The sequence below is a fragment of the Talpa occidentalis genome, unplaced genomic scaffold (assembly GCF_014898055.3).
Source record: "Talpa occidentalis isolate TD23 unplaced genomic scaffold, MPIMG_talOcc4v2.1 talOcc4.10, whole genome shotgun sequence".
NCBI classification, from domain to species: domain Eukaryota; kingdom Metazoa; phylum Chordata; class Mammalia; order Eulipotyphla; family Talpidae; genus Talpa; species Talpa occidentalis.
The window spans coordinates 31,023,949-31,051,517 of record NW_023600993.1 but is presented as its reverse complement, the minus strand read 5'-3'; the positions used below and the strand labels follow the sequence as shown (position 1 = coordinate 31,051,517).

The 27,569-nt window shown below is 37.8% G+C and overlaps 1 protein-coding gene across 3 annotated transcripts; it reads right to left on the bottom strand.

Annotated features, from left to right (window-relative positions):
• Nucleotides 1-227: 227 nt before the first annotated feature.
• On the bottom strand, nt 228-27,569 carry ABHD5 (abhydrolase domain containing 5, lysophosphatidic acid acyltransferase). Of its 3 annotated transcripts, none has more exons than XM_037527233.2 (7): nt 27,459-27,569; nt 13,702-13,787; nt 10,808-11,180; nt 4,987-5,141; nt 3,792-3,903; nt 1,148-1,334; nt 228-583 (listed from the first exon to the last, which is right to left on the bottom strand). In XM_037527233.2, exons 1-7 carry the CDS (start codon nt 27,503-27,505, stop codon nt 494-496), a joined length of 1,050 nt encoding a protein of 349 aa, XP_037383130.1. In that variant the 5' UTR covers nt 27,506-27,569; the 3' UTR covers nt 228-493. The 3 variants fall into 3 exon arrangements, with proteins under 3 accessions (XP_037383130.1, XP_037383123.2, XP_037383140.1); XM_037527226.2 differs by lacking the exon at nt 27,459-27,569 and adding an exon at nt 26,734-26,838; XM_037527243.2 differs by lacking the exon at nt 27,459-27,569 and adding an exon at nt 26,670-26,699.

The window sequence follows — 27,569 nt, the reverse complement described above, 5'->3', positions numbered from 1 at the left end:
AATTTTTGCCAAAAAATACATTAAATTTTGATTAACTATATCAAATTATTAGACATGGCAAATACAAGCAGTAAAAGAAAATAAAGTGCACATTTATAGTATATAAAATAGACCCAGAAATCACTTTTTAAAATTGGCAATATCAACTACAATATAAAAAGCACCTGGCACAGCAAAGTTAGAAATGAAAAAAATTTCAGTTGAAAAATTACAATTTTTCAATACAGCAGAGGGACAAATAACCTTTTATTAAAGCTAGTAGATCTGGAGACTCTTGTATATTTCAATTTTGTGTAGGAGAAAGGAAAGTCATTCTTCTAGAAGGCACTAACTGGTTTAAATGTGCAAGCGACTTCCTAAAGAAAACATGTGAAAGTACAGTCAGGAAGACTGCATGGTTCTTTTGTTGTATTCCTTACTCTTCATCGTAGTTAGGACTTATTGCTGAGGAATTGTGCCATTCAGCAGGTTTCTCAGGTCACCCTCAATGTGCTCAGTCTACAGTGTCACAGATCTCCTTTACTTTCTGGTTGAAGTCTTCTGGTTGATCTGCATACACATAATGCCCTGCCCCAAGAATAGCCTATAAAGGAAAAGAAGTCAGATAATATGTAAATAAAACACAATGACAGACACAAAGACACTTAGCAATGAAAGTAAGAACAGCTATATCTAAGACAAAAAAGAATAAGCATAAGCAACACTGGTCCATAGATACTATTAATGTATTTTCATCAAATAAAGGAACTGATAATAAAGTGAAAAGTCTGTTGACTTTTCTAAATTTTTTCATATACAAAAAAATCTATTCTAATTTGACCACTAGTTACGGGACCAGTAGGTAAACTAAACAAAGCAAGGATGTGCTGCCCTGTAAGGTGGGACTTAGTTGAGGACCATGGCACCTGTCTTTCAGTCTCTCCCACCTCAGAGATGTTGTGGCTCTCAGGACAGGCAAGTCCCCAAAGAAAGGTGATTCAGTATCTGACATGAAGATCTCTGTGGGTCAAACCCTGCCCCATCAGTCTCTGATTGAGGCTGTAGGTACAGCTCAGATGTGAACAAGCAAGAATGACCTGCAATCTCTTTGAAGGCAAAAATAATAGAGCAGATTTAACCTACAACTGAAAATAAGGCACACACTTACTATTGTCTTCACGTATGAATGTGGTCTTAACGACTGGATGCTAGTGCCAGAATTACCATCGATGCAGGACCGGGCACCATAGATCACTGAAACTGGAATGTCAGGGTGCATTTTACCAATTCGCTGGAGCATTGGCCGTTTTGCCCATCCGTATGGAATAGTCATATTTTTGAATGCTGTCTCACCACTTAAAGGAAATGGGGAAAATCATAAATATGACTCCTGAGGATGAGACTGCATCACTCTCATCAAAACACATTCATGTTTAGCTTCTCCTCTATTTAAGAAAAACCTTAGCTCAAACAGAAAATAATGTACTGGAAAGTATATGGAACAAACACCACAGAAGGTTATACATTTCTGTATCTATGCCACAGATGATATAAACTTTCGTTAAATAAACAAGGCTGCTATAAATTCTAGTTATTAAAAAAATTATTTTCTAAATCAAAGCATACAACCCTAAGTCCTTATCATTAAATTACCTGCAATGATAAAATCTAATACCAAGGTAAGAAGAAATTCAGATTAAGTATTCTTTGTGTACTGTTTATATTTTTCAGTTTTTTGCACATTATGATGCTTGACATCTGAAAAACATGTCTCTGGCTGGGGAGAGACTGTGCATCCCAGAACTAGCCAGTTCTTAGGGAGAGCAAAGGACTCTATGGGGAACACGCCTTTGATATGCAACCTTAACAATCTAGAGCTGTGGTCTACTGTCCTGCCTGCCCATTCATCTCAAGAAGCAATATTCCTTGGCCTTAATCATCCCAAGACCAGGTACCAGGTAATCAGAGAATACCCCTGTATCTCAGAGTCCTCTGAAATTATTCAACTAGCTAATCCTGAAGTGTTTACTCTACTCTGCTTTGCCTTTTCTGCAAATCCCAAAAAAGGCTCTGGCCTATGCTTTTCCTTCACTCTTGCCTTCTACCACCTGACCAAAATCTGGTACTCCCTGTGACTCCTCATGGTGTTCAGTGCCTCTCCTCTCTGATATCTGTGAGTACAGTAATAAACTCTGCTTTACTGAGCCTCTCCCATCTTGTCACAACTAACGTATGAGCACATGGGAGAACACAGAATAATCTGAAAACTCCCAGGATATATCCTGAAGCATGGGTCCTATTTTTGAATGCTCATCACTTAAAAGGAAAAGAAGCAAATTTTGCTTTCATTTCTATTTCCCTTGTGATACTAGACATATTTCTGAATGGCTTTTATGAAGAATTCAAGTTCTACCATAAGAAAGGTAACAAAGTAAGACCATATGGGTACACATAATCATGAAACATCAGTGTAAGAATAAAAGAATAAAACACTAAGACCATGCAGGAAAATGGATGCTGTACCTGGGACAGACCACTAAAAACTATTGGAACAAGTCAAAAAATATTGTGTAGACCTAATTCACCAAACCCAATTGCCTACTGAGTCTTAAATATCAATCTCTTGAGGATCCACAAACCTTTCCAGCCTTCCTCACTCTTGGCAGAGAACCTCTAACCTACATTATAAAAAAGACTGGACTACAGTTACACCTCAATTGCCTCCACGTCCTCAATCTTTTAATGAAGTAGTTGTAGATATTCTGCCAAAAGTGGACTAAGTTTTCCACCCAAATATCAATCTTAGAAAGGATGAGGTACCAGTTCTATGCATTCAAGTGTGATCCATGGCACATCTATACTAGGATCATTGGAAATATTTTATTAAAGATGCAGCCCAGAACTACTGAATAAGAGTCTAGAAACTGGGCTCAAGCATCATATTTTTTACAAGCTCCCCCAATAATCCTGGTACCCAATGAAGCATGAGAACTGGATCTCTCACTTTCCTACTCCATTCCTGATCATCTCCTTAACCCTACGATGTTGTTTGTCAGTCTCCTCCTAGCTTTCCACAATCTTTAGGCTCTGTTTTCTCTGTTAGTGCCTTATACTCAACATCTCCAAGTCCTATTTTTTAATTTTTAAATAAGAACCATCTTTGTTTCTTGACCCTCTTGCTCCCTCTGATTGTTATGCACTCTGCTTCTAATCATTGTAAAAACACATGCAGAATTCCTCTCCCCCTCTACCAACCTCCACTTACTCCTCACCACAGCTGCAGTTTTTCTCACACTGGTCTACAAACACTAAATGCTGCTTAGTAAAAGAGGAGTACAATCATCAAATGAATTTAAAAAATGATGCCAAGTATCTCCTACGTACCTGGTAGATTTAATACCCTTTGTCTAGTCTAAAAAGCTCTAAAAAGATCCATGATACACAAAACCATTTATTTGCTTAATAAAGCACCCTTTCTTTGTAGAACGTTCAGACTCAGTTTGGGAGTGCTATTTATTTGAAGTTCTTCTTTATCTCTCAACCTTGCCCACCTCCTAGACATGCCCAAGAAGACCAACTTCTTCAACTTATCCATAAGTACTTTAGGGGAAGAATGTATGTCAATAGAATCTAGTACTTGTTTTACATAGTAAGCATTTCATGAACAGACAAAAATGAGTATTAGTAATTTAGTTGTCTTTTAAAACTTAGTCATTTAATTTCTGACCAAAGTCTCCTGGACACTCACATATTTTCAAAAGAGGAAAGTCTAAAACACACACACACTATAAATTTAGAATCATAATTCTTACCTTGGAGTTTGCACATTACAGTGATAGATATATTCTGTCACAGTATCATCTTCAAACATTGAAGCATACTTCCTTTTGAAATCAGGCCTTAAACGTTGCACCAGACTTAAACCTATTTAATAGGAAATAAATGTTTAAAGTCATATCAGGGATTTAAATGATAATTAACTTATAGACTAATACAGAAAGTTTTAGTGTTTGCTTGTATAATGAATGCTATGCGAATACGTGTATACATGTATTCATACAGTTTAGATGCAAAGAAGCACAGAGCCTCGAAGTTGCTCACTTCAAGTTCCTTAAGGAAAGATTAAAATAAGTATTAGAGAGTATTATACACTGACTTACAAATGTGCTTTAGGAGCCCAAAAACATGTTAATTTTCAATGACTTTTTTTGCAGAAAAATAAATTCTATTAACAAGGTGGGAGAATAGAGTAACTCACACATAAAATTAACTTTTTTTTTTGTAAAGATTTATTTATTTGTTTGTTTGTTTGTTTGTTTATACAAGCACTGGGTACAGTCAGAAGCGTGGGAGGGTGAGAGAACTCACCAGAGCCAGAGAGGGGAGCAGAGCAGGCAGAAGGACCAAAATACACTGCTGAGGGGAGCAGCGGGCACGGCAGGAGAGGTCTGCGCGCCATGCGGGACCCTCCTTCAGTGGCCGGGGAGCAGTCGGGTATTGAACCGGCGCCGCAGAGGCTGCGGGCAGCTTCGCAACCCAGCGCTCAATCGCTGCGCCACCGGGGAGGCCCAAAATTAACTTATTATTAACTTACTTTTTTCCCCATAATTACAACACATTAACATCTAATTAAAATGAACCAGGACATATTTTTTTCTGTAGAAAAATAAATTCAGAGTATCTTCCCGAGATACTAGCAATACTCTCTGCTAAGGCAGTCCACAGTAACCCCCCACAGTCCCACTCCTGAGGTGAGAGGCTTTAAAGGGGGTGTAGGGCCCCTCCTGCCCCCCACCTAATTACTTATTACAATATAGAGGCTCCTTTTTGTGGAGAGGAACATAGTTTCATTCATCTTTATGCCAGGAGTGGTACTTTTCAGAGGAAGAGGAGAAAAAGTAAGGTTCAGTTTTTCTGTCTCTAAGATTTTAAATATTAATACTAATCAGTAAATACTGTTAATCTATCAACATTTTGTTTTCCTAGGACACAGTCATATGCACTCACCAAAGGGTCCTGCAATCCTGAGGCCAGCCAAAGGGTTAAAGGGAGTCAACGCTGCTCCCAAGGCTCTGATCCAAACTGGAATTGGTCTGTCTTGATCAGCAAGGTCTGGTCGCTCAGGAAAACCCCAAGGTTCCACTAAAATTAGATGACTAACCCTGTTTGGGAAAGAATAGATTTAAATTCATTTGACAACTTCACCCCAGGACTATGAAGAACTAATATGACTGTACAAAATAAAGGTAGAATGAAACACTTTCAAATACCTTCAAATTAAAGACTAATAGCTGGACCTCCCTGGTGGTGCAAGGGATTAAGACACAACCTATGAAGCTATCCGCAGCCACTGCAGCACAAGTTCAATCCCTGGCCAGGGAGCTACACACATGACACAGCAGACCTCGCCTGACTCACCTGCTGCTCCCCTTAGCAGTGTATTTCTAGTCAATCCGCCTATTCTGTTGCCCACTCTGACTCTACACCTCTGAATCCTCTCACCCCTACACCTCTGGCCTCTACCCCAGTTCTTGTATGCATAAATAAACAAATCTTTAAAAAAAAAATAAAGACTAATAGCTGAACAATGGTTGTATCATGCTTTTGTTACACACAAACTTTTGAGATATGGTAGGATTTGAGAGGTGGATGGTAAAAAGAGGGCTTTGTTTTCAATATGTCTAAATGTGGACAGTAAAGGAGCTATAAAACCATGTGGTAACTGTGTGACTACTCTTGAGAAACAAGACAGCATTTGTTGTTTAAGCTACTGGAGATGACATAGATCATTGACCACTCAGAAAAATCCAATGGTTCATGTATCTCAAAACTGATATTGCAGAAATGACTAAAGACTAACATTACATCCATAAAATACCTTCAGACACTAACAATAGCTGTTGCCTATGCATTACTATTCTAAAAATTTAAAAGGCACTGAAACTTTAGATGGGTCCAAAGGGACTTTCAATGAACTTTTCACAAGCACGAGGATAATGCTGAAAGTATACCCCTATGTCTGGGATTGCAGTTTGATGAAGAGAACACCTCTCCCCTACCCATGAATGACATCATGAAATACTGGGATTAGATTCTACCTAATCGCTTCCTAATTTTCTTTCTTACTGACTAAAGGGATACAAAGTCTTTTGTCTAACTGCATATAAAATTGTTTCAGGTCGTAATAGTTTTCATTTTTTCCATCTTACATGACCTGTTTCTCATGAAGGAAAACCAGTATTATCAGCAATAGTTCCATGTGGCTGTATCCAGTTATTATATATCATAAAGATCCCAAACTAAGCAAAAGGTCCTGCCACAAGATGACATTCAGCTGTAAATAAAACCACCAACAAATGCTAGCAAAATCTTCAAGAATGAACTAACAATGATTCTAACATGGCTTTCCAGATGGTTCTCATTCCTAATATAAAATTTTTTCTTATTTTTGTCAACACAGATATGGATGAATTAGTAATAAGACCTTTGCATTTTCTCAAACAGAAACTTCAGAGCATAGACCCAGCACAAAGCAAGGGACTTTGGGAAATATTCAGCAGTCTTTCATCTCACAGATGAGAAGCTGAGATGCACTATGTGATCCATCCCAGGACACAGGGCTAATTAATATAGAACTAGGGCTAAATCCGATATTTCCTTGACTCAAAGATACTACCAGATGTCAAAACAAGCTATTGGCCAGAAGGTTCTCCCTCCTCAGAACAGGTCAAGCAACCTAAGACAAACATGTTAGTAAAGGTAAAGCTTAACTTTGGCTAACTTTGCTCAACTTTGCCCAGGCTTAATATTAGACTCTAAATTTTATGACATCAGGATGATTTAGAGAATGTAACTATGCATCTAAGGAGTGATGTAATTATGTGAGATTTCCACATACTTATGATGACTTCACAGCTTAAAAGTTATATGAGACTATTTTCTAACAGTTAATGTGAAGGGGGATAGAAATGAGGGTTTTTGTTTGTTTTTTAATGGCAGATACTATCTCCAAAACTCCTCTTATTACAGCCCACAGTGAGATTTGATAGAAAGAGGGGGAGATATGTCAGAAGTACGAATATTAAGGAAACAGCCAGTATTATACCACTAAATTACCTCCTAAAGAAAAAAATGAACTCTTTATTAAAATATATTTTAATATTGGGAGTGTGGTGCTTTCCCGTATTTCCTTTAGGTCCTCATTTATAAAAATAACAGTTTTTAGGAAGTATAATTATAGAGTAAGCAGATGAGTTAATCCAGTATGAATTTTCCTGGTCCCCGAGATGACATCAGAATATCACTATTATTTCTTATATTAGTCCTGCATTAGTGGCTAGTAAAATTCATTTAGAGAGTCCGAGATAATCTGTTTTTAATAAAATTATATAATTTGGAATGGAAAGATATATATAAATATATTACTTCACAAAACTTTTCTTTCAGACACACACACACATATAATTCTTATGGAGGTTTATCGTTGATTTTGAAAAAAAAATTTCAAAGCTCTGCAACAATATCTAAACTGTAGCTATATATGGTTTGCTTCCATTATAGGTAAAAGGCCTCAGAAAATAATTATTGCTTACATTTGATGATAAGGATTTTAAAAGAAATAAGCCATGCAAAGCACTTAGGTTTATGGTTATCAAATAATATCCAATAAATGTTAGCTGGTTATAGTAGCACAAATTGGAAGACTACTGGAGAATAACTTATTCAGGAGCATGGGTTGATAGTGGCTAGAGCCACATGAACAGCAAGTGACTTAACTTTTTTAGGCAAGCCTGATCACACATCATTCTAGCCTTGGACCTGTAAGTTCTCAGGCTCTTTGCTAGTGAAAAGGATTATAATAATGACTGGAATTATTTGGTGTTACCATGTATCTAACCTATTATAATAATCCAGAACACACCTCTACTATTCTATAGATAACCTGATGGGATTGTTAGCTCACATCTAAGAAATGGGTCTAGCTGCATGACACATGTAAGTCTGCCAGACCCCTTTGTTAAGAATCAGAAGCAGATTCAAACTGTAGGAAAAATAATGAACCAGCAAAGCAGGAAGAACAGAACATCCCATCAATTTCAAAACATCAAGAAGCATTCTTCTCTAGGTTAGTCATTAGAATAGGTCTTGAGTTTGAGGAGGGTGAGAAGATCACAGCCTAAAGGGCAAAGTGGTAGAAAACAGCTGCTCCAACATGCTGGGACAGTTGAGTCCAAACGCAGGAATATATAAACTTGACTTAGATAAGATTGAAAGTCAGCCACCATCTGGAAATAATGTAATTAAGAGATCAGACAAAGAACCAAACTGCATAAAGGAGTCTACAGGACCTACTTATGGAACAATGAAAGGAGCAATAAGAAAAAGGACCAGAATGAACTCCAGTCAGTGTACAAATGATGCATTCTCAAGATGAAGTTAGCCCCAAATGTTTTATATTGACTTTAAGCCACTAGAGGGAGAATGGGGCAAGCCCAGAAAACAATAAACCAAATAATATGCTTCCAACTTCATTTCAGTAGAACGGCCTTGCTTCTCAAGAAGGGTGGACAAGAAATGCACAGCCCAGGTCTAGGAAAGGAAGTATAGAAGGAAGGAACATAGTCAGGAAAGAAAGCCTGCGAAGGTCAAAAGGCAAGATAATCTCACAATCTTTTACTGGAAAAGAGCAGACTACTTGTAATCTATTCTATTTTATTTGAATTGGATCTCTTTGATAAACATATTCTGACCAACAGGTATCAGAAGGAAAGGAAAATTAGAAGAAAACACTGAACATACAGATGCAAGAAAGGAAGTAACACTTTGGCTATTATAGTTGGCTTACTCTACGCTCCATTCATTCCCATCTTAAGGCAATTGATCAGATACTGTGTGGTGAAGATTTTGCAGAGTGGCACACCAAGATTCCTCAACACAGTGAGTAACCATACACAGCACATTAATCTAAAAGTGAAATCACAGAAGGCATTTCCAATTATTTTATTCCAAAAATAAGTGAAGGGGGGCCTCCCCGGTGGGGCAAAGGGTTAAGACACAGCCTATGAAGCTGTCTGCAGCCACTGCATCACGAGTTCAAACCCCGGCCAGGGAGCTACCCACATGGCGCAGCAGACCTCTCCTGACTTGCCCGCTGCTCCCCTCAGCAGTGTATTTCAGTCAAACCACCTGTTCCATACCCGCTCTGTCTCTGGTGAGTCCTCTCAACACCCACACTTCTGGCCTGTACCCTAGTTCTTATATGCATAAACAAATAAATCTTTAAAAAAAAAAACAAAAAACAAAAATAAGCAAAAGTTCTGTCCCCAAAGCCATTCAAAATTTGTTCTTCTCTCCTGTAGGTGGTTTTAAAGTGGTCATTCCCTTCCGATTCACCGAAGCCCCTTAATTTCTTTATAGCATTTCATAATTGCAAATGACAATTTTACCACATGATCCAAATAGTCAGAGCCATGAAGGGTCAGGATTCTAAAAGTGTAGGGATTTCATGACCATAATCTAGCCCACAGAGTCTCATGTCACATTTCCAGGGGATAAATGCACTAAGACAGACATAATAAACATCTGGCAAAAAACAAAAGAAGGCGAACTCCTACAAATAGATTTTTGTGTTGCACAAGTAATCCTCTCTTCCTCTTCCTACAACTACAGGTAGACTTTTGTCACTAAGCATAGGTTACAATAAAAGATGGCAACCCCAAAAGCTAACTAAGAAATATGGATCTGTTTTGAAAGAAGAGGTCTGCCAGTTGACAAGACTATTACTGTCTAAGGACTATGAACTGGAAAAATCAGGTGTAAATGCTAAAGTTTAGATAAAACTACAATAAATTTTCTCTATTAGAGAAAAAGTTGGCTGCACTAGAGAAAGAAAAACTCAGGTACACAAGACTCCTGGCTCCCCTTGTCAAATTCTACATAAACAATACACCTGGAGTTATGCAATAGGATAGCCTCACAAGTGCATACCCTCACCTTGCTACCATTCATGTCTCATTAGGACTTCAAGGTCAAAGTCAGTTCCAGTTTTGGATTTAAAAGTGAGTATAATGGAAGAACACACTGGCAACACAAAAATGCCTATCTTTTTTGCTTCTTTCCCCCAAAATAAGCAAACTAAAAATGAACTTTACTTCTATTTTCTTAACAATAAAATGTGACCTCCCCCCAGAATACCAATGTAAATAATAGGAAATATCACAAGTAAATAAGGCATAGAAAGGAGGAATTGCTACAAAGTTCCAATGCAAACACTCATCAATTCAATGACTGAAAAATAATTCTTAATTCTTAATAAAGGTTAGGGCATAGTATAATAATAATTAAAAAACCTCTCTAAGAGAAACTATATAGATATATTTTCTGTAGTTTAGAAAAGAGGAAACTAGAGCTTTGCTCTAAGTCACAAAGATAGTACACTAATGTCTAGGTCTTCTAATTTCTAACCTTCTGGCTTCCCATGACAGCTTACAATAACCTGAAAAAGGTTAAGAAAAGTCTGCTGCATCCATAAGTCTAAGGATAGTAACAACAAGCAGTGGCATCACAATAATTATTACTTGTGGCTTAAACTGTATACACTCTAAATTTAACAAATAGAAAATCCTTTCTCAAACCTTTACATTGTGAAGCATGTAACATAATCATTTCTACTAATAAACTGGCCATCAATTGTGGCTACCAGTTTATAAGGTTCTTTAAGAGAATGTCTATCTTGTGATACTCAGACATCAAGAACCTACCCGGATAGGAGTGGGATGGGAACTAGAGACTAGCACTGGGGTACCTCTCTTCTGTTACCATCGCTTACCTTGATGGGTACTTCAGTGAGTAAGCAGCAGCCAAAAACCCACCCAGGTTGTGTCCAAGCAATATCACTTTGTTCAGTCCTAGGGCACATCTCCACTCTTCAATGGATTCCACAAACTGATTCTCTACTTCTTCTGCATCACTGTCAAATCTGGGTCTACTACTTCGTCCAAAGCCCAACAGGTCAAAAGCATAGACAGGTCTATTAGTGCAAAGATCTCCAAAATTCAGTGCCCAAAGTCCAAGACCTCCTCCAAAACCATGGAGGAGGACAAGTGGAGTCTTATTTGAAATATTATGAGAGAACTTCAGTGTCCATATTTTATTTCCATTAGATATACGAACAGGTTCTTTTTTGTATGTGCCGGGGACACCTAAAAAAAACATAAAAGAGAAAATTAAAAGCCTCACATCTTCTAAGAAGGGAAATATTTTCAAAGTGATCATAAATAGAAATCATCTGATATCCATTCCTATGACTTCAGCCTTTATGTCAACTTTTTTTTTTAAAAAAAGTACCTTTTATTGACACAAGTAATTCTTAATTACTGTATTTTACATCTTAGTGGGAAAATCTATCTCAAACAAATCTGAAATACCTGTGGCCAAGGTATTTTGTCAAGTCATGTTAGTGCTTTGTGCTTCTTTCCACATCTATGAAATGAAGGTACTTCACTCCTAAAATCAGAGAGGAACTTAGTGGTCTCTGAATTCATTACTTTAAGGTCGCTAACGACAATAATAAGAGAACATTTAATTTGTAGAGCAAGTGAAGATTAAGCATTGAAGACTGAAGTCAAAATCAAAAGAAACAGTTCTCCCTAAAAAGTAATCATTAATTTAGGAAAGATTAACAGTATCTGTAATAGACACCTAACTGAAATCTTAAGTCATTTCAAAATTTTGTAGAAAGATGGTGGCAGGCATGGTGTGAATGCCACAGCATAAAGCACCAGGTAGTCCCAAGTTTAAGTCCAACAATCTCCCATGAAAAATGCAAATGGTCATAATTTTGTAAATAAAATTTCTTACTTGCCTTCAATACTGTGGGGCAAAATACCCCGTCTCTCCTAAAACTGACAAAAGATGAAACTAATTTGAAGTTAATTTTCATTAAATAATCAACTGAAAAGCTACACTTTAGACATACCCCTTAATTGTGCACATTTCACCTACAGTGGACTAAGGCTGGAAAACCAGGAGTTTTTGTGCTTTAACAAAAGAAACAATTTCAGATTTTATACCCACATAGTGGCAACAAAGAGGAAACCCAGTATTCATTCAGAATATTAACCGAGTCCATGCCATCAAGTGGGGAAAAATACCAACAGTTTAGAAAAGGAAGTGATCCAGCATTAGTGCCAAGTCAAACCACTTTAGCATTTTTGAACACAGATCTCTGCATATTTCAGTAAAAACCACCAGCAACCACATTTAGAGCAGTCCCCCACTGTATTAGTTACTTCCTTTCATGTCTGATATTCTAACAGGTAAATTCTTACTCCCATCTGAATACCTAAAACCAAGTAGCAGGAAATATGTTTGTTGAATGAATGAATTGAGCAGCTAGCACCCTAACTAATCTCTTGACAAGAATTTTTTTTTTAATTATAGTAAACCACAACAACTTCCCCAGCTATTAGCCAAGTATACAGAGTGAATAAGATTTATTTTTATGTTAAAAATCCATGTAAGGTAGCTAACTGTCCCTTCCCTATGGATATATTCTGTTATGGTCACTTACTCCTGAAACATTCAAATATGTAAACAAGAAAATTCATTTATGGTAAGATGACAATCAAGCACAGACAAACATTTGCACATACACAATAATCATGCATGTGAGTTGTACCACTTAATCCAATTCTCTAATTGCACAATAAACACTATTGCTTAAAAGTATTCCATAGATACCTGGGAATCCTCTGACAGTACACATATGGGTAAATTTCAGTGTTCATTAGAAATAACAATAACAAAAGGTTGTACACCATTATAAATGCAGAATCAAAGGCTTGTACTATAACCAAAAGGAATTCTAAGGATTTTGTGACCCTTTCCTTTCACAGGAAAAAAAAAAAAAAACAAAACAAGAAAGCACAACAAAGTGACTTGTCCAAGATCCTGTAACCAACCACCTGATTGCAGACCTGGGCCTAGACCAGGTCACCTGATTCTAGTACAGTATTTGTTCTGTTGTACAAAGCTGCCTGTTCTGAAACATCTAGAGTCTGTTCTCAAAGTGCAGTCTGAGGACACCTGGGGTGTCCTTGAGGCCCTTTTAGGAAGCTCTGAGGATAAAACTATTTTCACAGGAATATTAAGACTGCCTTTTCACTCTCATTTTCTGATGGGCATCTAATGGAGTTTTCCAGAGATCACATGCTATGTGATTATCAACATTCTGAATGCAGAAGCAGATAATGAGTCAGGCTACCTGATATTAAGTCAGACACTAAAGAAATATGTGAATATGTAAACAACGCTACTCTTCTCACTATATTACTGTGGGGAAAATAGTTATTTTTTAGAAAACATGCTATTTATTTTAACATCTAATGGATTTATTACTATGATTTTAAAATAAATAAATTAAAATATTTTAAATTATTCAATTTTAATTTCTAACATGGAAACATCAAAAGCTTTAATCTATAAACAAAGCTCCTTGTGGTCCTTACTATTTAAGAGTTTATCAAGAATGCAAGACCAAAAACTTTGAGACTCCCTGTCTCCCCACATTAATGCATTTGCTGATGACCTAGAAAAGGAAAAAAGATTCTTTTGCCAACAACTAAAACACCATAGAATCTTATCTCGAGTTTTAGGGCCATGCAATACCTTGGGCCTATTTTCATAAAATAGCTCAGTTAACTTAAAAGAAGAAAACCTTACATTTTAAAATTTTCTCTTCAGCTTCTTTAAGGTGTGATGTGGATGTAGGGCACCATGTGGGAAGCCAACCAGTTAGCCATCCTGACCTAGAACATCAAAAAAACAAAATACAGAGTTAAATTAAGGTTCTTCTTAAATCCTAACTGTTGCCTATGGAGAGGAAAATCAGAATAGGGAATTTACTGTCTGTGTGATGGTTATGATACCTATATGTGACAAAATTCACCTAACAGATACAAAGTATTGTGGTGCAGTGCTGAGATACAGACAGGCTGTGAACATGGAAGTAGATAATCAAAGTCTATCTCATTTTCATGGCTAGCGAGACTCCAAATAATAAAACAGAAGCTAAAAACGGGCAGAACAGAAGAAAAAGGCATCCCACATCCCATGCCTTATACCACTTACAATGTATATAAGTACAAAAATGTGAAAAACCATGAGTAGTTTCATTTCAATGGAAGGAACACAGTGGTATTAAAATATATCCATTATGGGCCTCCCCTGGTGGTACAGCGGTTGAGCACTGGGCTGCGAAGTTGCCTGCAGCCTTTGCAGCACTGCTTCTATCCCCCGCCACCCACATGAGATGAGGGTCCCACATGGCGTGACAGACCTCTCCTGCCACGCCCGCTGCTCCCCTCAGCAGTGTATTTCGTCAGTCTGCCTGTTCTAGTCCCCACTCTGGCTCTGGTGAATTCTCTCACCCTCCCGCGCTTCTGACTGTATCCAGTGCTTGTATAAATAAATAAATCTTTAAAAAAAAAAGTACCCATTATAAGGGTTGAGAGACAAGAAATCTTATTAAAATATCTAGGTTAAGAGTAGTAACATATCTCTAAAACAAATCTGCCTAGGCTGAACCGGTTAACTCTTAATGGGAAAACCTCACATTCCAGCAAACAGTAAATGAAAAGAACAACGCTGGCATCACACAGAACACAGCTGAATAAAGAGAACAAAGTGAGAAGATTTGAAGCAATAGGTGAGGAAATATGGGGAGACTGGAAATGACCATTTTCCTAACAGCCAACCAAGGAGAGGTGAGCCTTCAACTTCTGACCTGGCAGCAGCTCACCCAGGCTTATTATCACATATAATCTGAGATAATGTAGCCTGTCAGCAGTTCTCTGACAATTAGCAGGGGCTTAGCACAAAGCCAGTATTATTTAAAGTGAGAACTTTCTGATAAGAGAAAATGAAATTGAGGAAGAGAGACCAAATACTGCAGATTCCAGATGAAAGCGATGGTTATGAAATAAGGCTTTGGCAACAGAGATGGAGACAAGAAAGAAGATCAAGAATACTTTAAAATAAAACAAGCTAAAGGGCATAAACTTACAATTAGAAGATGAGTAATTTCTAAGATCTAATCACACACAGTGAATAATACCATATTACATACTTCGAAACTGCTAAAATACCCTCACCACACAAATTATAAGTTATATGACTTGACAACCTAGGTTAGCTAAAGCTGAGTGTTGATAATATTGCAGTATATTAATGTGTCAGATGAACACATTGTACACGTTAAGGGTATACATGTTATGTCTAAATAACAATACATATAAATAATATGTATAATACATATAAATAATACATATAAATAAATATACATATACATAATACATAATACATATAAATAATAATACATATAAATACATATAATGTACATATACATAATACATATAAATATATCTCAAAAACAAGTAACAACAAAAAACAAACAAAAACAACCCAAAACCTAATGGACCTAATGGTGAATAATTATAATACATGACAAAAATTCACTTCACAAGTATTTGTTGAGCTATTACTATCTATGAGGAACTATTCTAGTCATTTGTGACATTTTACCAAAGGTAAGAGTGATTAGGTCAGGAAATTGCTTTTAAGCTGAATCTTTATAAAAGAATAAAGTTATCTTAACAGGTGGAGTGGTGTTCAGGCATTTCCAGTGAAGGAAAGGGCATGCGCATATACAGAGAAAGAAGCCCATTATGGGTTTTCTGAATAACAAGTGCATTGTTTCCAGTGGCTGCAGTAACATTTTACCACAAATTTAATAGCTTAAAACAACAGAAATTTATTCTAGCACAATCAGGGAGACAAGTCTGAAAAGAGTATCTTTGGGCTGAAATCAAGACATCAGCAGGGCCACACTTCCAATAGATGCTCTCTGCAAAAACCTATCCCTTGCCTTCTCTGGGTCCTGGGGCTGGTGCTAGTCCTCACTCTGTGGCAGTGTCACTCTTCATCTGTGTCCATGACTATCAATACATTGCCTACTCTCCTTTGTGTGTCTTCTCTTCTACTTGTCTGTAATGTCCCTCCGGCCCTTCATTTATAAGGACGCTAGGGATTACAGTTTGGGCCCATCAGGATCATCTTACAACTTTTGAAATTCATTTCTTAAATTCTTATTAAAGCAATATTTATTTAAAACATTATGTAGGTCCTCCAGAGGAGGGTCCCACATGGCGCGCAGACCTCTCCTGCCGCCCGCTGCTCCCCTCAGCAGTGTACTTCGGTCCTTCTGCCTGCTCTGCTCCCCGCTCTGGCTCTGGTGAATTCTCTCACCCTCCCGCGCTTCTGACTGTACCCAGTGCATGTATAAACAAAACAAACAAACAAATAAATAAATAAATAAAACATGCCTCTATTAAAAAAAAAAATTAAAAAAAAAATTTAAAAAAAAAAAAAAAAAACATTATGTAGGTCCTAAGTGTACATTATAATTCAATGTCTGTATAAATTACATTATCATCGCCACCAAAATTCTAGTTTTTATCCACCACTGCCATGCAAATGATCCCCTTTACCCTTTAACCCCTGTGGTAGCCACTATTTTGTCCTTACAATCCAAGAATATGTTTTTATTTTATCTGTCCTTTTATTTTATTTACTTTCACATAGAATGAAGTCATATATTATCTCTTTTCTCTGCTTGACCTATTTTACTTATCATTAATATCCTCTAGGTCCATCCATGTTGTTGCAAATGGCAAAATTTTATCTTTTTTCATACCATTGTATATACTGAGTATATATACATCTTCTTTATCAATTCTTCCATTGGTGGTCACTTAGGCTGTTTTCAGATCTTGGCTATTGGAAATAATGCTGCAATGAACACAGGGGAACATATATCTCTTTGAATTCATTGTTCTCCTATTTTTCAGATAAATACCCATAAGTGGAGTAATCAGATAATATGGTGTTTCTATTCCTAATTATTTTGATGACTTTCCATACTTTTTTCTATAATGGTTATACCAGTTTATTTTCCTACTAAGAGCGTATGAAGAATTCCTTTTTTCCACACCCTCACCAATACTTACTGTTTATCTTTTTTATATAAGCCATTCTCACAGGTGGGAGATGACATTTCATTACAGTTTTGATTTGCTGTTCCTGATAATAACTGATGAACATTTCTCATGTGCCTGTTGGCCATCGTATGTCTTCTTTGCAGAAATGTCCATTCAGATTCTCTACCAATTTTTTTTTTTTTTTTTTTTAATTTTCTAGAGGCATGTCTTATTTATTTATTTATTATTTGTTTGTTTGTTTGGTTTATACATGCACTGGGTACAGTCAGAAGTGTGGGAGGGTGAGAGAATTCACCAGAGCCAGAGCGGGGAGCAGAGCAGGCAGAAGGACCGAAGTACACTGCTGAGGGGAGCAGCGGGCGGCAGGAGAGGTCTGCGCGCCATGTGGGACCCTCCTCTGGTGGCCGGGGAGCAGCCGGGGATCGAACCGGCTGCAGAGGCTGCAGGCAGCTTCGCAACCCAGCGCTCAACCGCTGCGCCACCGGGGAGGCCCTCTCTACCAATTTTTAATTTGGTTGTTTTTATGATGTTGAGTTGTCTCATAATTTTTACTGCAGTTAAGTCAAAAATCTATAAAGACCCAGCCATACAATGTTCAGAGGTTCCAAGGTTAAAACATGGACATAATCCTAGGTGACCATTATCTTTGGGGATCACTACCACAAAATGTAAGCAGAGAGTGTGTTTTAAGGTAAGACACCTAGAAATATTCAATAAGCTGTAGGTGATATACTGATGACAACAATAACAATAATTTACTATTATGTAGCACTAATTAGGAAACAATTCCTAAAACAAGAGTTTAATTAAGGTTCAGAAGGAGTGCAAAGGCAGGAATTAATAAAATTGTCATTTTACATCATCCCTGTCTCAAAGGTAAGGCTACTTTCAGTTGACCTAAAAAGGGAAACTCAAGTCTTGTTTACAGTATTTTAGTTGTACTCTTGGATAATTTTGCCTCTCCAGCTATACAATATTTCCTGCTCTTTTGTTTCCTGGCCCTGAATATCCTTGGAACATGCATTTCTCCTTCCTTTCATACTTCATTATTATTTCCTATCAAATTCAAGTTAGATTTTATTTTCACTTTGCCCACACACCCAAACAGGATTAGATCAAGGTAGCATGACAACACCCTAGGTTGAAGTTCTATTTTCTTCTTAAGTTGTGTTATAAAGTTCCATTTACTTATCAGTATCCTCACTGAATTGTAATAAGGACTCTGTGCTCACCACTGCATTCTTAGTTTCCATTCCAGCACCTGGCACATTAACATACACTGATGATATGAATGAATAAAGCTACTGCTTCATCTGAAATGTATTGGTTGTGAAAAATCAAGTAGATCACTTGAGCAACATGAGAATTTTCTGATAATTAGGTTTTCTCCTAATAAGAAACTGGATTACACATACATGCATATGTTAAAATTCAGCAAATGAACACTTAATATTTAAGCAGTTTATCATAATAAAATTTTACACACAAAGTTAAACAGAATGCATTTGATAATTGGTTGTAAAGAATGTATGACAGATGATTCCTAGTTTCTGTCTTAGGGGCTACTAATAATAACAATGACAGAAAACACACGAATAAAAATAGGTCTGAGTAAAACAATGTGCTAACTTTTGAATAGGTGATCCAGCTTTTTCTAAGCTTTGTATATTCATCCTACTACATTTCTCTGTATAATTTCTCTGGGGCTTATATATAATAGGCACTCAATAAATTATGTTTGCTGGATAATTAAGCCCACTCCAATATAAGTTATTCTCAGTACAACTTATCCCCATTTCACAGATGTAAAAACTTAGGTTCCAAAATGTTAAGTACAAGGTCCAAAGCTATACAACTTGTAAGTAAATAAGTAAGTAACACAAGGAAAAATAAGTTCAATTCTGAGTGAATTTGAAGACCTTCTCAGGTGACTACTTTCCTTAAAATGTCTGAGGACTGACATTTAGGGCTCTTTAATCACAAGGGCCACTAACACACTTCAGGTTTTCACAGCAACCCTTTTCTTCACAGTAGATAATTTCTTTTTTAAATAGAGTTTTTCTAAAGCATATTTAAAGTGAAAGATCTGTATTTAACAAAAGGATAAAGTTGAATTACAAAGTTACATTCCTTTAGCCTACAAAGAAGGTAACTTAAATCCATTACAGCTTACCATCTTCCAATCTTGTCTTTCGCACATTGCACTTTTATAGTACTTCATAACTCTTAAAACTTCACACTATTGTATGCCTCTATGACTTTGCACAGCTCTTCCCTCTGCCCTGAATCCCTTGTGTCACTTTTTTTTAGATATTGTCCCTAATTCTGATGCCAAGTGCAGAGGTCATTAATCACTACTCTAGCCCTTGATACAGATACAGTTACTACTGCAGTAGTTATTTATGTTTTTATCTGCCCAGCTGCACTATGAGCACAATGAATGCTAACCCCATATTAAAAATCATTTTTATATTGCCAGTGTCAACCACATTAAATGGCTGGAAGTCATGTGAAGACTTGACAATTGTGCTTGTAAACTAAAGGCCTTGATCATAAGACATACCAGAAGTAGATGAGGAAAGGCAGATGAAGTTCATTTCTATAGGAAGAGAGCACTTACAGTACAGTGGTTCTTAAATAGGAATAGGGAGATAGGACATAAGCAGGGAAAGGGCCTAAACCATCCCCACTCCAAAACGAAACAAAACAAAAAACAAGAAATACTGATGCAAATAGGTGAATCCAGAAAAGGGTAATCAACAGTACGAACAATATAGGAAGGTTACAAGAACCAGCGTAACCCATATTTTTTTCATATATATGAGGCATATTAAAAGGCTTGAGTATATTATGGCTTTTATCTGCTAGTCAATTTTCTTGTCTCTTTATCTTTAGATGTAAGAATGTCCTAGTAAGTTTAGTATCATTACATATGTATGTATATATGCAAATATATACACACATAAACAGACAGGATTAAAGGATAGGACTATAAGCAGATGTGTATTCAGTCAGGTTTTCATGGCACATGGTTATACTGTGCAGATATTATATGAAGAAAGACTATTAGAACAGAAGATACATAATAGCCTGCAACAGGAAGTGACCTACAACTCAGTATCATTATTTATCTTAAATAAATATCTCTCAAATAATAGCATAGTTCTTTGCCAGAGAGAATCAGAGGTCAGTACAAAAAAAAAAGGAAAATTAAGGGGAAATGAACTATAATCTACTATTGTTCCAAGTGACACCATAAGCCTGCTAAGGCAAAGAAAAAACAAATATAATATTTTTTAAATTAAAAAATTACATTCAAGAAATAATTCAATATCTGAATATCTACTCTGTACATGGCAGTGAAGTTTAAAATGCCCTGTAGCACAGAAACTGTGCCTAACTCTCATCACAAAACCAACTTTCAAAGGATAAAATTGTCTAACCCATGCATTCTGCCTCCTAGTAATGGGTTTATCTGGAAAAAGAGGCAGTATTTTTTTTTTTTTTTTTTTTTTTTTTTTTTTATATTTGCAAGACAAATGCATTACATTAAAATTTTAGGGCTCTTTAAACACAAGAGCCACAAACACCCTCAGGTTTTCACAGCAACCTTTTTCATCACAGTAGATAATTTCTTTTTTAAGTCGAGTTTTTCTAAAGCATATTTAAAATGAAAGATCTTTTTTTAACAGAATAAAGCACAATATTTTATTTCCATTCTTCATGTAACTGTAAAGAAACCTATCTTCTAAGCCCTGATGTCTCAGCCCAGTCCGTTTTGTCTTAACTAGATAAGATGTTTTAGAGAAACTGTCTTCTATTTTAGTCATTGGGATACTTTACAGGATTCAGTGCCGCACACTTAATAGGGCTCAAAGGGACAGTTTCTAAAAAGTGGAAGCAGGGATCTATTTTTCCTTTTTCCATCCTTTAGTTAATTACCCTTTGTTCGTGAGTTCCCACCTTTCGGCTTGCCGCTTCTATTGCTTCAACCCTATAAAACAACCATTCAACTTCATCTCCTGTCTTTGGGATAAATTCACTCCATCTTCAAAGTGATCTTCTGCCCTTTTCACAAGATCCCAGATGCTATTCAGTGCTGTACAGCTCTCGGTTTAGTGGAAGACTGGACCTGTGGAAATGATACTGGAACTAAGGACAGCAGATTGAAGCTAGTTAAATATCCAGTCATTTTTCTGAGGTCACAAGTTTCAAAGTGAAAATTAAGTTTTTGTGGTCCACCTATAAAAAAGAGTTAACAGGACACAGGACTGTTTCCTTAAAGCTATGAAAAATAAATAGAAAAGCAAAACTTAACTTCCCCAGCTTACTTAAACAGATAATCAATGAATACAATCTCCATTGCTGAGACCCTAACTTCTCAATTGTCAATCATAATATAAAAAGCCATTTACCATGTGTACTCTATGACAACAAAAAGACTTAACAGTTTACACCAAAAGGTTTCTCCAAAGCCCCATCAGTGAGCACTAACCATATTAGTGAGGCTGAAGATCCAAGCCCTAAAGCATCTAATAAAATGAGCAAATAAAGGGAATCTTGGGGCCTCCCTGGTGGCACAAGGGGTTAAGATGCAGCACTATGAAGTTATCTGCAGCCACTGCAGCAGGAGTTCAATCCCAGGTCAGGGAGGTGACCCACATGGCACAGCAAACCCCTCCTGTCTCTCCCACTGCTCCCCTCAGCAGTGTTTTTCAGTTGATCTGCTTGTTCTGTTCCCTACTCTGTCTCTGGTGAATCCTCTCACCCCCACCCCCATGTCTGGCCTGTACCCCAGCTCTTGTATGCATAAATAAATCTTAAAAAAAAAAAAAAGGAATCTTACATTATAACCACTGTAACCGATACAGAGAATCACTTCAGTCATCAGACTTCTAAGAAAAGCTTTAAAAAACTTCATTAGTGGTGACCATTCAAGAAAAGCCAAATAAGATGTGCTTAACGAATTAATAGTATTAAGAGCCTAATTTTTAAGTATCCTGAGTTTAAAAGATAAACAGTTTTCCTCCATTTTTTAATATAATTAACATTTTACTTATATCCCATGCCATCAACATATAAGTTGTCTAGTAGTCCCTGTTTTGTCTCTAAGACATTTGACTATCTATAGTATTACTAAACTTGAATTGCTCAATCAATAAATATTGTGAAACAGTGAAAGAGGTTTCAGTGTATTCTGAAGAAAATATACAGAAGTCTGGCCAATTTCCACACACTCTTGGCCACTTAAATAACATTTCTAATTAGGTTATAAGTAAAGAGGATTTCATTATATTACAATGTTTAAAATGACCTCCATTCCTATATTGCAGCTCTCAAAAGACAAAAAATATGTTATTAATGCTTTCTATAAGCTACTCCAAGCACAGAGAAACTATAAGGTTTTGATTTTTATTATGATTATTCAAATCTATTAGCAGTAAGGATATACATATTCCTCTGAAATAATTCCTCAATTAATGGATGGCCTTCTTTCCTGAGAACTACTTCCTAAATCTTACTCTTGGAAAAGAGAAAAAAATAGTACATATAATACAAAAGTGTAAGTTAGGCACTCATACAACATATAATTTAAATGACTAACATGCCATTTTAAATAAATGATACTTAAATGGTCTAAATTGTCAATAACCATTACATCAGTGACAACAAAGGCCCTTTCGTATATTTTAACACATTAATTAGCATTCTTTTAACCTTTTTAATTCCTAACCAATAACTTTTAAAGATCCAGAGTTGGAGAATCAGTGTTTTAGACATATCCAAGTGCTATCTAATATTTTTTCCCCTAATTGTTTTCTACCATCTCTAACACAGAAAACCAACCATTTTGGAATCAGGCACAATATCATCCAACATAAAGGAGTATATTAAGTGCACTTAGATTTGCATTGCTTAACAAATCCAAGTGACATTTCATGTTAGTTCTAAGAGAAGTTCATCCACTAAGTAAAGAAAACAAAATTAAAAATCCTAGGTCTCAAACTGGCCAATATTTCTTTTAAAAATCATCTTTCCACATAATTTTACCGATTCACGATCAGGAATAAGTAATTACAGAACCATGAGGTTTGACTAAAAAATTCCAACACTTGGGCCTCCCCTGGTGGCAGAGCAGTTGAGCGCTGGGCTGCGAAGCTGCCTGCAGCCTCTGTAGCGCCAGTTCGATCCCCGGCCAGCGAGGGTCCCACATGGCTCACAGACCTCTCTTGCTGCCGGCTGCTCCCCTCAGCAGTGTATCTCAGTCAGTCTGCCTGTTCTGTTCCCCGCTCTGGCTCTGGTGAATTCTCTCACCCTCCTGCGCTTCTGACTATACCCAGTGCTTGTATAAATAAATGAATAAATCAAAAAAAAAAAAAGAAGAAGAAGAAAACATCTTAAAAAAAAAATTCCAACACTATGTTTATGAATGGTTATTATAAGTAATATAGGTCAAATTTTTAAGGACTCATTCAGAGATATCTGTAATCCCAAAATGTATTGTCTAGTGTTGTTTTTATTAAGTTGACCATCCATAGGCCTTTATAATCTTTTGTCAAGTTCTCTGTCACAGGACTGAAATCTGAATTTGCTGGTCTGTGATTGGCACTTTGGACATAGTAAAGCATGGGTTCGTTCATCCAGGGTCAAGAAACAGAATCATATTCTTAGCATCTTCAATATAATTCAAGTCCATGATCCTAATTGTTGTCCTAATCAAATTCAAACTTTGAATTTCTTATAGTGTTTGATGTTCCTTGAGTATCAAAGGACGAAAAAAATTTAAGTAACAGCTGTAAAATGTGTAATCAACTACTAGGGTTTTTTTTTTTAATATTAATGTTTGTGCTAGTGCAAACAAAAATTTATTGATGCTTACCATTTATAAAACTCCTTTTTTAAAATTTTATTTTATATATTTTTTACATCATTTTTCATTTTTGCACAATGTATGCATTTTCACCTTGGTTATATAGTCCCCATACAATTCCCACCCGCCCCCCCCCTTGTAATACTCCTTTAGGCTTTATCAGATATTTATGGTATCTTCAAAAGCACATTTATCTATACTACAAAACATGGTATAAGTGGTATAAAGAACATTTAAGAAAATATCATGGACTTCAGAGAGAAGGGAGATCACACCCTTGGGTCACAGAAAAGAACGTGAACCAAGCTATGGGGAAATGGGAGGTGCACAAGGATCATGTCTGGGAAACAATGAAAGCTACAGCTTGGCTAGAGCCAGGGCCCAAGGCAGAAACAAGATTCCAAAGATAGATGGGAACTATGCAGCCTGCAAAGGGCTCTGAAGTCAGGGAAGTCAGATGATAAAGCCACTCTGTGTGGCTGTGCTACAAACAAGGCTCAGCTTCTTGATGATACAAAAGCAACTAATGAAATAAACCAAGTTGAGAGCATAGGATCTGAATGTGTCACTAAATTGGGCAATAATCCAGAACAGGGAATAGGGGGTCTGAAGTAGGTGGCTCCCAGGTGGCAATGGGAATGGAAAGGTGGAAATTTACAAAGGTGTAAATACCATCCTAGTCTGGACATGTTATGTTTGAGGAATTAGGTACAAACATTTGTTACACAATTAGATGTATCACTAGAGCAATATTGAGGAGGGCTCCAAAATAAGGATGAGGTGCCCATCCTATCACAGTCAAGACAGTTCAAGGAATGTGAGTGAACAAAAAGAAAGAACACAGAGCTGAAGACTGACTCTTGGTGAATGACTACATTAGAAAGTGGAAAAAGAAGGGAACCTAATAAAAGTGACTACTGGTCTGACGTAAAACAAGCTAAATGCCATGAGAGCTAGAATGTCTGACAAGAGTTTAACAGAGTAGCTATCCTTACAGTGTCAAACACTAAAAAGGACTCATGAAAAATAAGTACTAAGAAAAATAAAAGCCCACTGATATGTGGCATTGAGGATATCTGTGATTTTTAAATGAGGTGACAGGGTTTCAGAAGGGGAGATGACAAGAGGAAGGAGTCACTAATCTTAGCAGTCTTTTAAAGGACAAGTGATAAATCCACTCTTACTTCTGCAAGGCAGTCAAATTCTACTATAAATCCTACAGTAGGGTGCTAGGAAACCCATGGAGAAGAAAAGGAGGGGAAAAAAAATCCCTTATCTGTAGCATTTTTCTTTATGATTTCATGATATAACTACTACGACCATAGCTGATTTCAAGCTGCCAACAGTTGGCAAAATTTCTGAAAATTTAGCAATTACTTACTTGCTGGTACAAGCTAATTCTAACATACGGCTGCAAACCACCTATTTTATAGTCTCCTATGCAACTGAGCAATACTATGACAGCTTCCCCTCTAAACTCATCTGATATTTAATCATTCTCTAGGACAACTTTGCAGCAATTCACAGACGTCTACCCTACTCTTATTACATCTAACTTTCTCAACTGTATTGCAGCTGAAAGGGTTAGATGTTGAAAGTCAAATGGCTTTCAAGTATGCCTGTCTTCACTAAGAATCACAAAGGAAAAAGACAATAATCATACACTCCAAAAGCCTTCTGCTAGTCATTTTATTGCTTCCTTTGCTAATGTCATCTCCCCAGCAAAACCTGAAATGACACTTAAATAAGTGTCAAAATAAAAGATACAACAAGAACCCAACATTCCACATAAGTACCAATCCCAGTGAAAGTTAACAAAGATAAAGATACTTATACTAAATCCTAATTGGATGTGGGGGAATGAGGAGTGTCAAACCCAACCCTGCTATTTGCTAGTGGTGTACCAGTAGCCCCCCACTTGCAGTTACAACTGAAAAATGGTAACAGTAATAATACCTACTATATAGGGTCACCCTTAGGTTTAATATGAGCACTTTTAGGGACTAGTCAGCAGGCGTAGGAACTTGCTGGGCTGGTACCCTTCAGAAAGCCATACTAGTTTGGTTACAGTACACTGCTTAAGTGTATGCCAAGAGTAAGGAGGAGGTTCATCTCTGTCATGGGACAGCTGGTCACCTGAAAAGGATGTTAAGTCTGTCCCCCAACACTTCCAGTTATCACCTGAAGCCAAAAATTCTTCTCACAGTTGTCCCTGGGATTCCCTAGACCCACAAGATGGAGACCAAAGAGCCCACCTAAACGCAGTCTCAGAGAGAGACAAAAATGTTGACAAAATAGAAAGGAAGAAGCCAACAGTTAGGTTCCTACTTGTGTCCATGTGACATTCAGCATCTCACCTCAACCAGGAAGTTCATCAACACCAGGAAGTTCATCAACCAAAACAATGGACCCAATCAACATAAAAACAAGTCAAGAACAAAACCTAGTTTCTAATATTTCACAACTTTTTCTGTCTGGCATCTTTCCAACTACCCATGATTTCATGGTATTCCATATGATCTTCTATCACTTACGGTATTTCTTCAGACATCTGAATAGAAGTGTTATCAAAATATTAAACAAATGTAGACGGAGCATAGAAGTTATCTACTTTCCACAACAACAACAGCGAGCTTTGAGAAATAAGGCAGTAACGTTCACAGCAATTTAATTTTGCCACTGCTAACTACTATTCCTTTACTGACAAGGGTATTAAATTCGTTACTGGCAAATACAATAATTCAAACTCTGTATATTCGTACATCAAAAAGTTTCACCTTAGACATCCGTCCCCCAACTTCCATAAAGTTTGCTACACGCACTCACACTTCTCCAGCAACGCCAGCTTGGGAGCAAAGGCAGATCTCCATGGTAAAGATCACTAACTGTGAACGTACATTCCATTCTGTAGAATAATTGTGAATCGAGTGTTTTCCACAAACCAAAGCCATATATCCACTCACCCAACCTCCTTTCCCTCACGCTTGGCTCCTCCTTCCCTCGACACCCCCATATCTCCCAGGCCTTCAGGGGTGAATTCGGGCTTTTTCATCTCCCACTAAGCCAAGCAGCGCCGCCCCTGCCTCCAGGGCTCGGGAGGCTGGTCCGCGCGGCACCGCACAGGGCCGTCGCCCGAGCTGGACAGAGCACAGCGCCTACCTGCAGAGCGAAGCCGCGGACAGAGTGACGCACTCGGCGGGCTCCCGTGACAGCGGGTCACCGTCGCGGCCGCGCAGGGTCAGAGCGCGGGTCCGAGGCCCTCGGCCGCCGGGGCCGGGTCTGGACGCCGCGCCGCCCTCCGCCGCCCCCGGGAGCGGCTGGCACCACAGCGCGGCCGAAGACCCCCTCAGCCCCCTTCAGTCCCCCTCAGCCACCCTCAGCCACCCTCAGACACCCCCGCACCCCGCAGCCGACCCGGTCGGGGCTGCTTCTCCCCGGACGCCCGCCGGGGCCGCCGAGCGGGTTACGCGTCCTCAGAGCCCCCGCCGGTCTAGACCCCGCCCGCGCGGAAAGCGCGCGCCCCAGGCTCACGCAACTCCGGCCGCACACACCTCTCGCTAGCGTCCGCAGGGTCCACCTTCTCCTCCGCCGCCGCCATGGCCGCCGTCGCCGCGCGAGACCCAGCCGTCTCTCCAAGCCGGCTGACAGGCCGACTGGGGCCG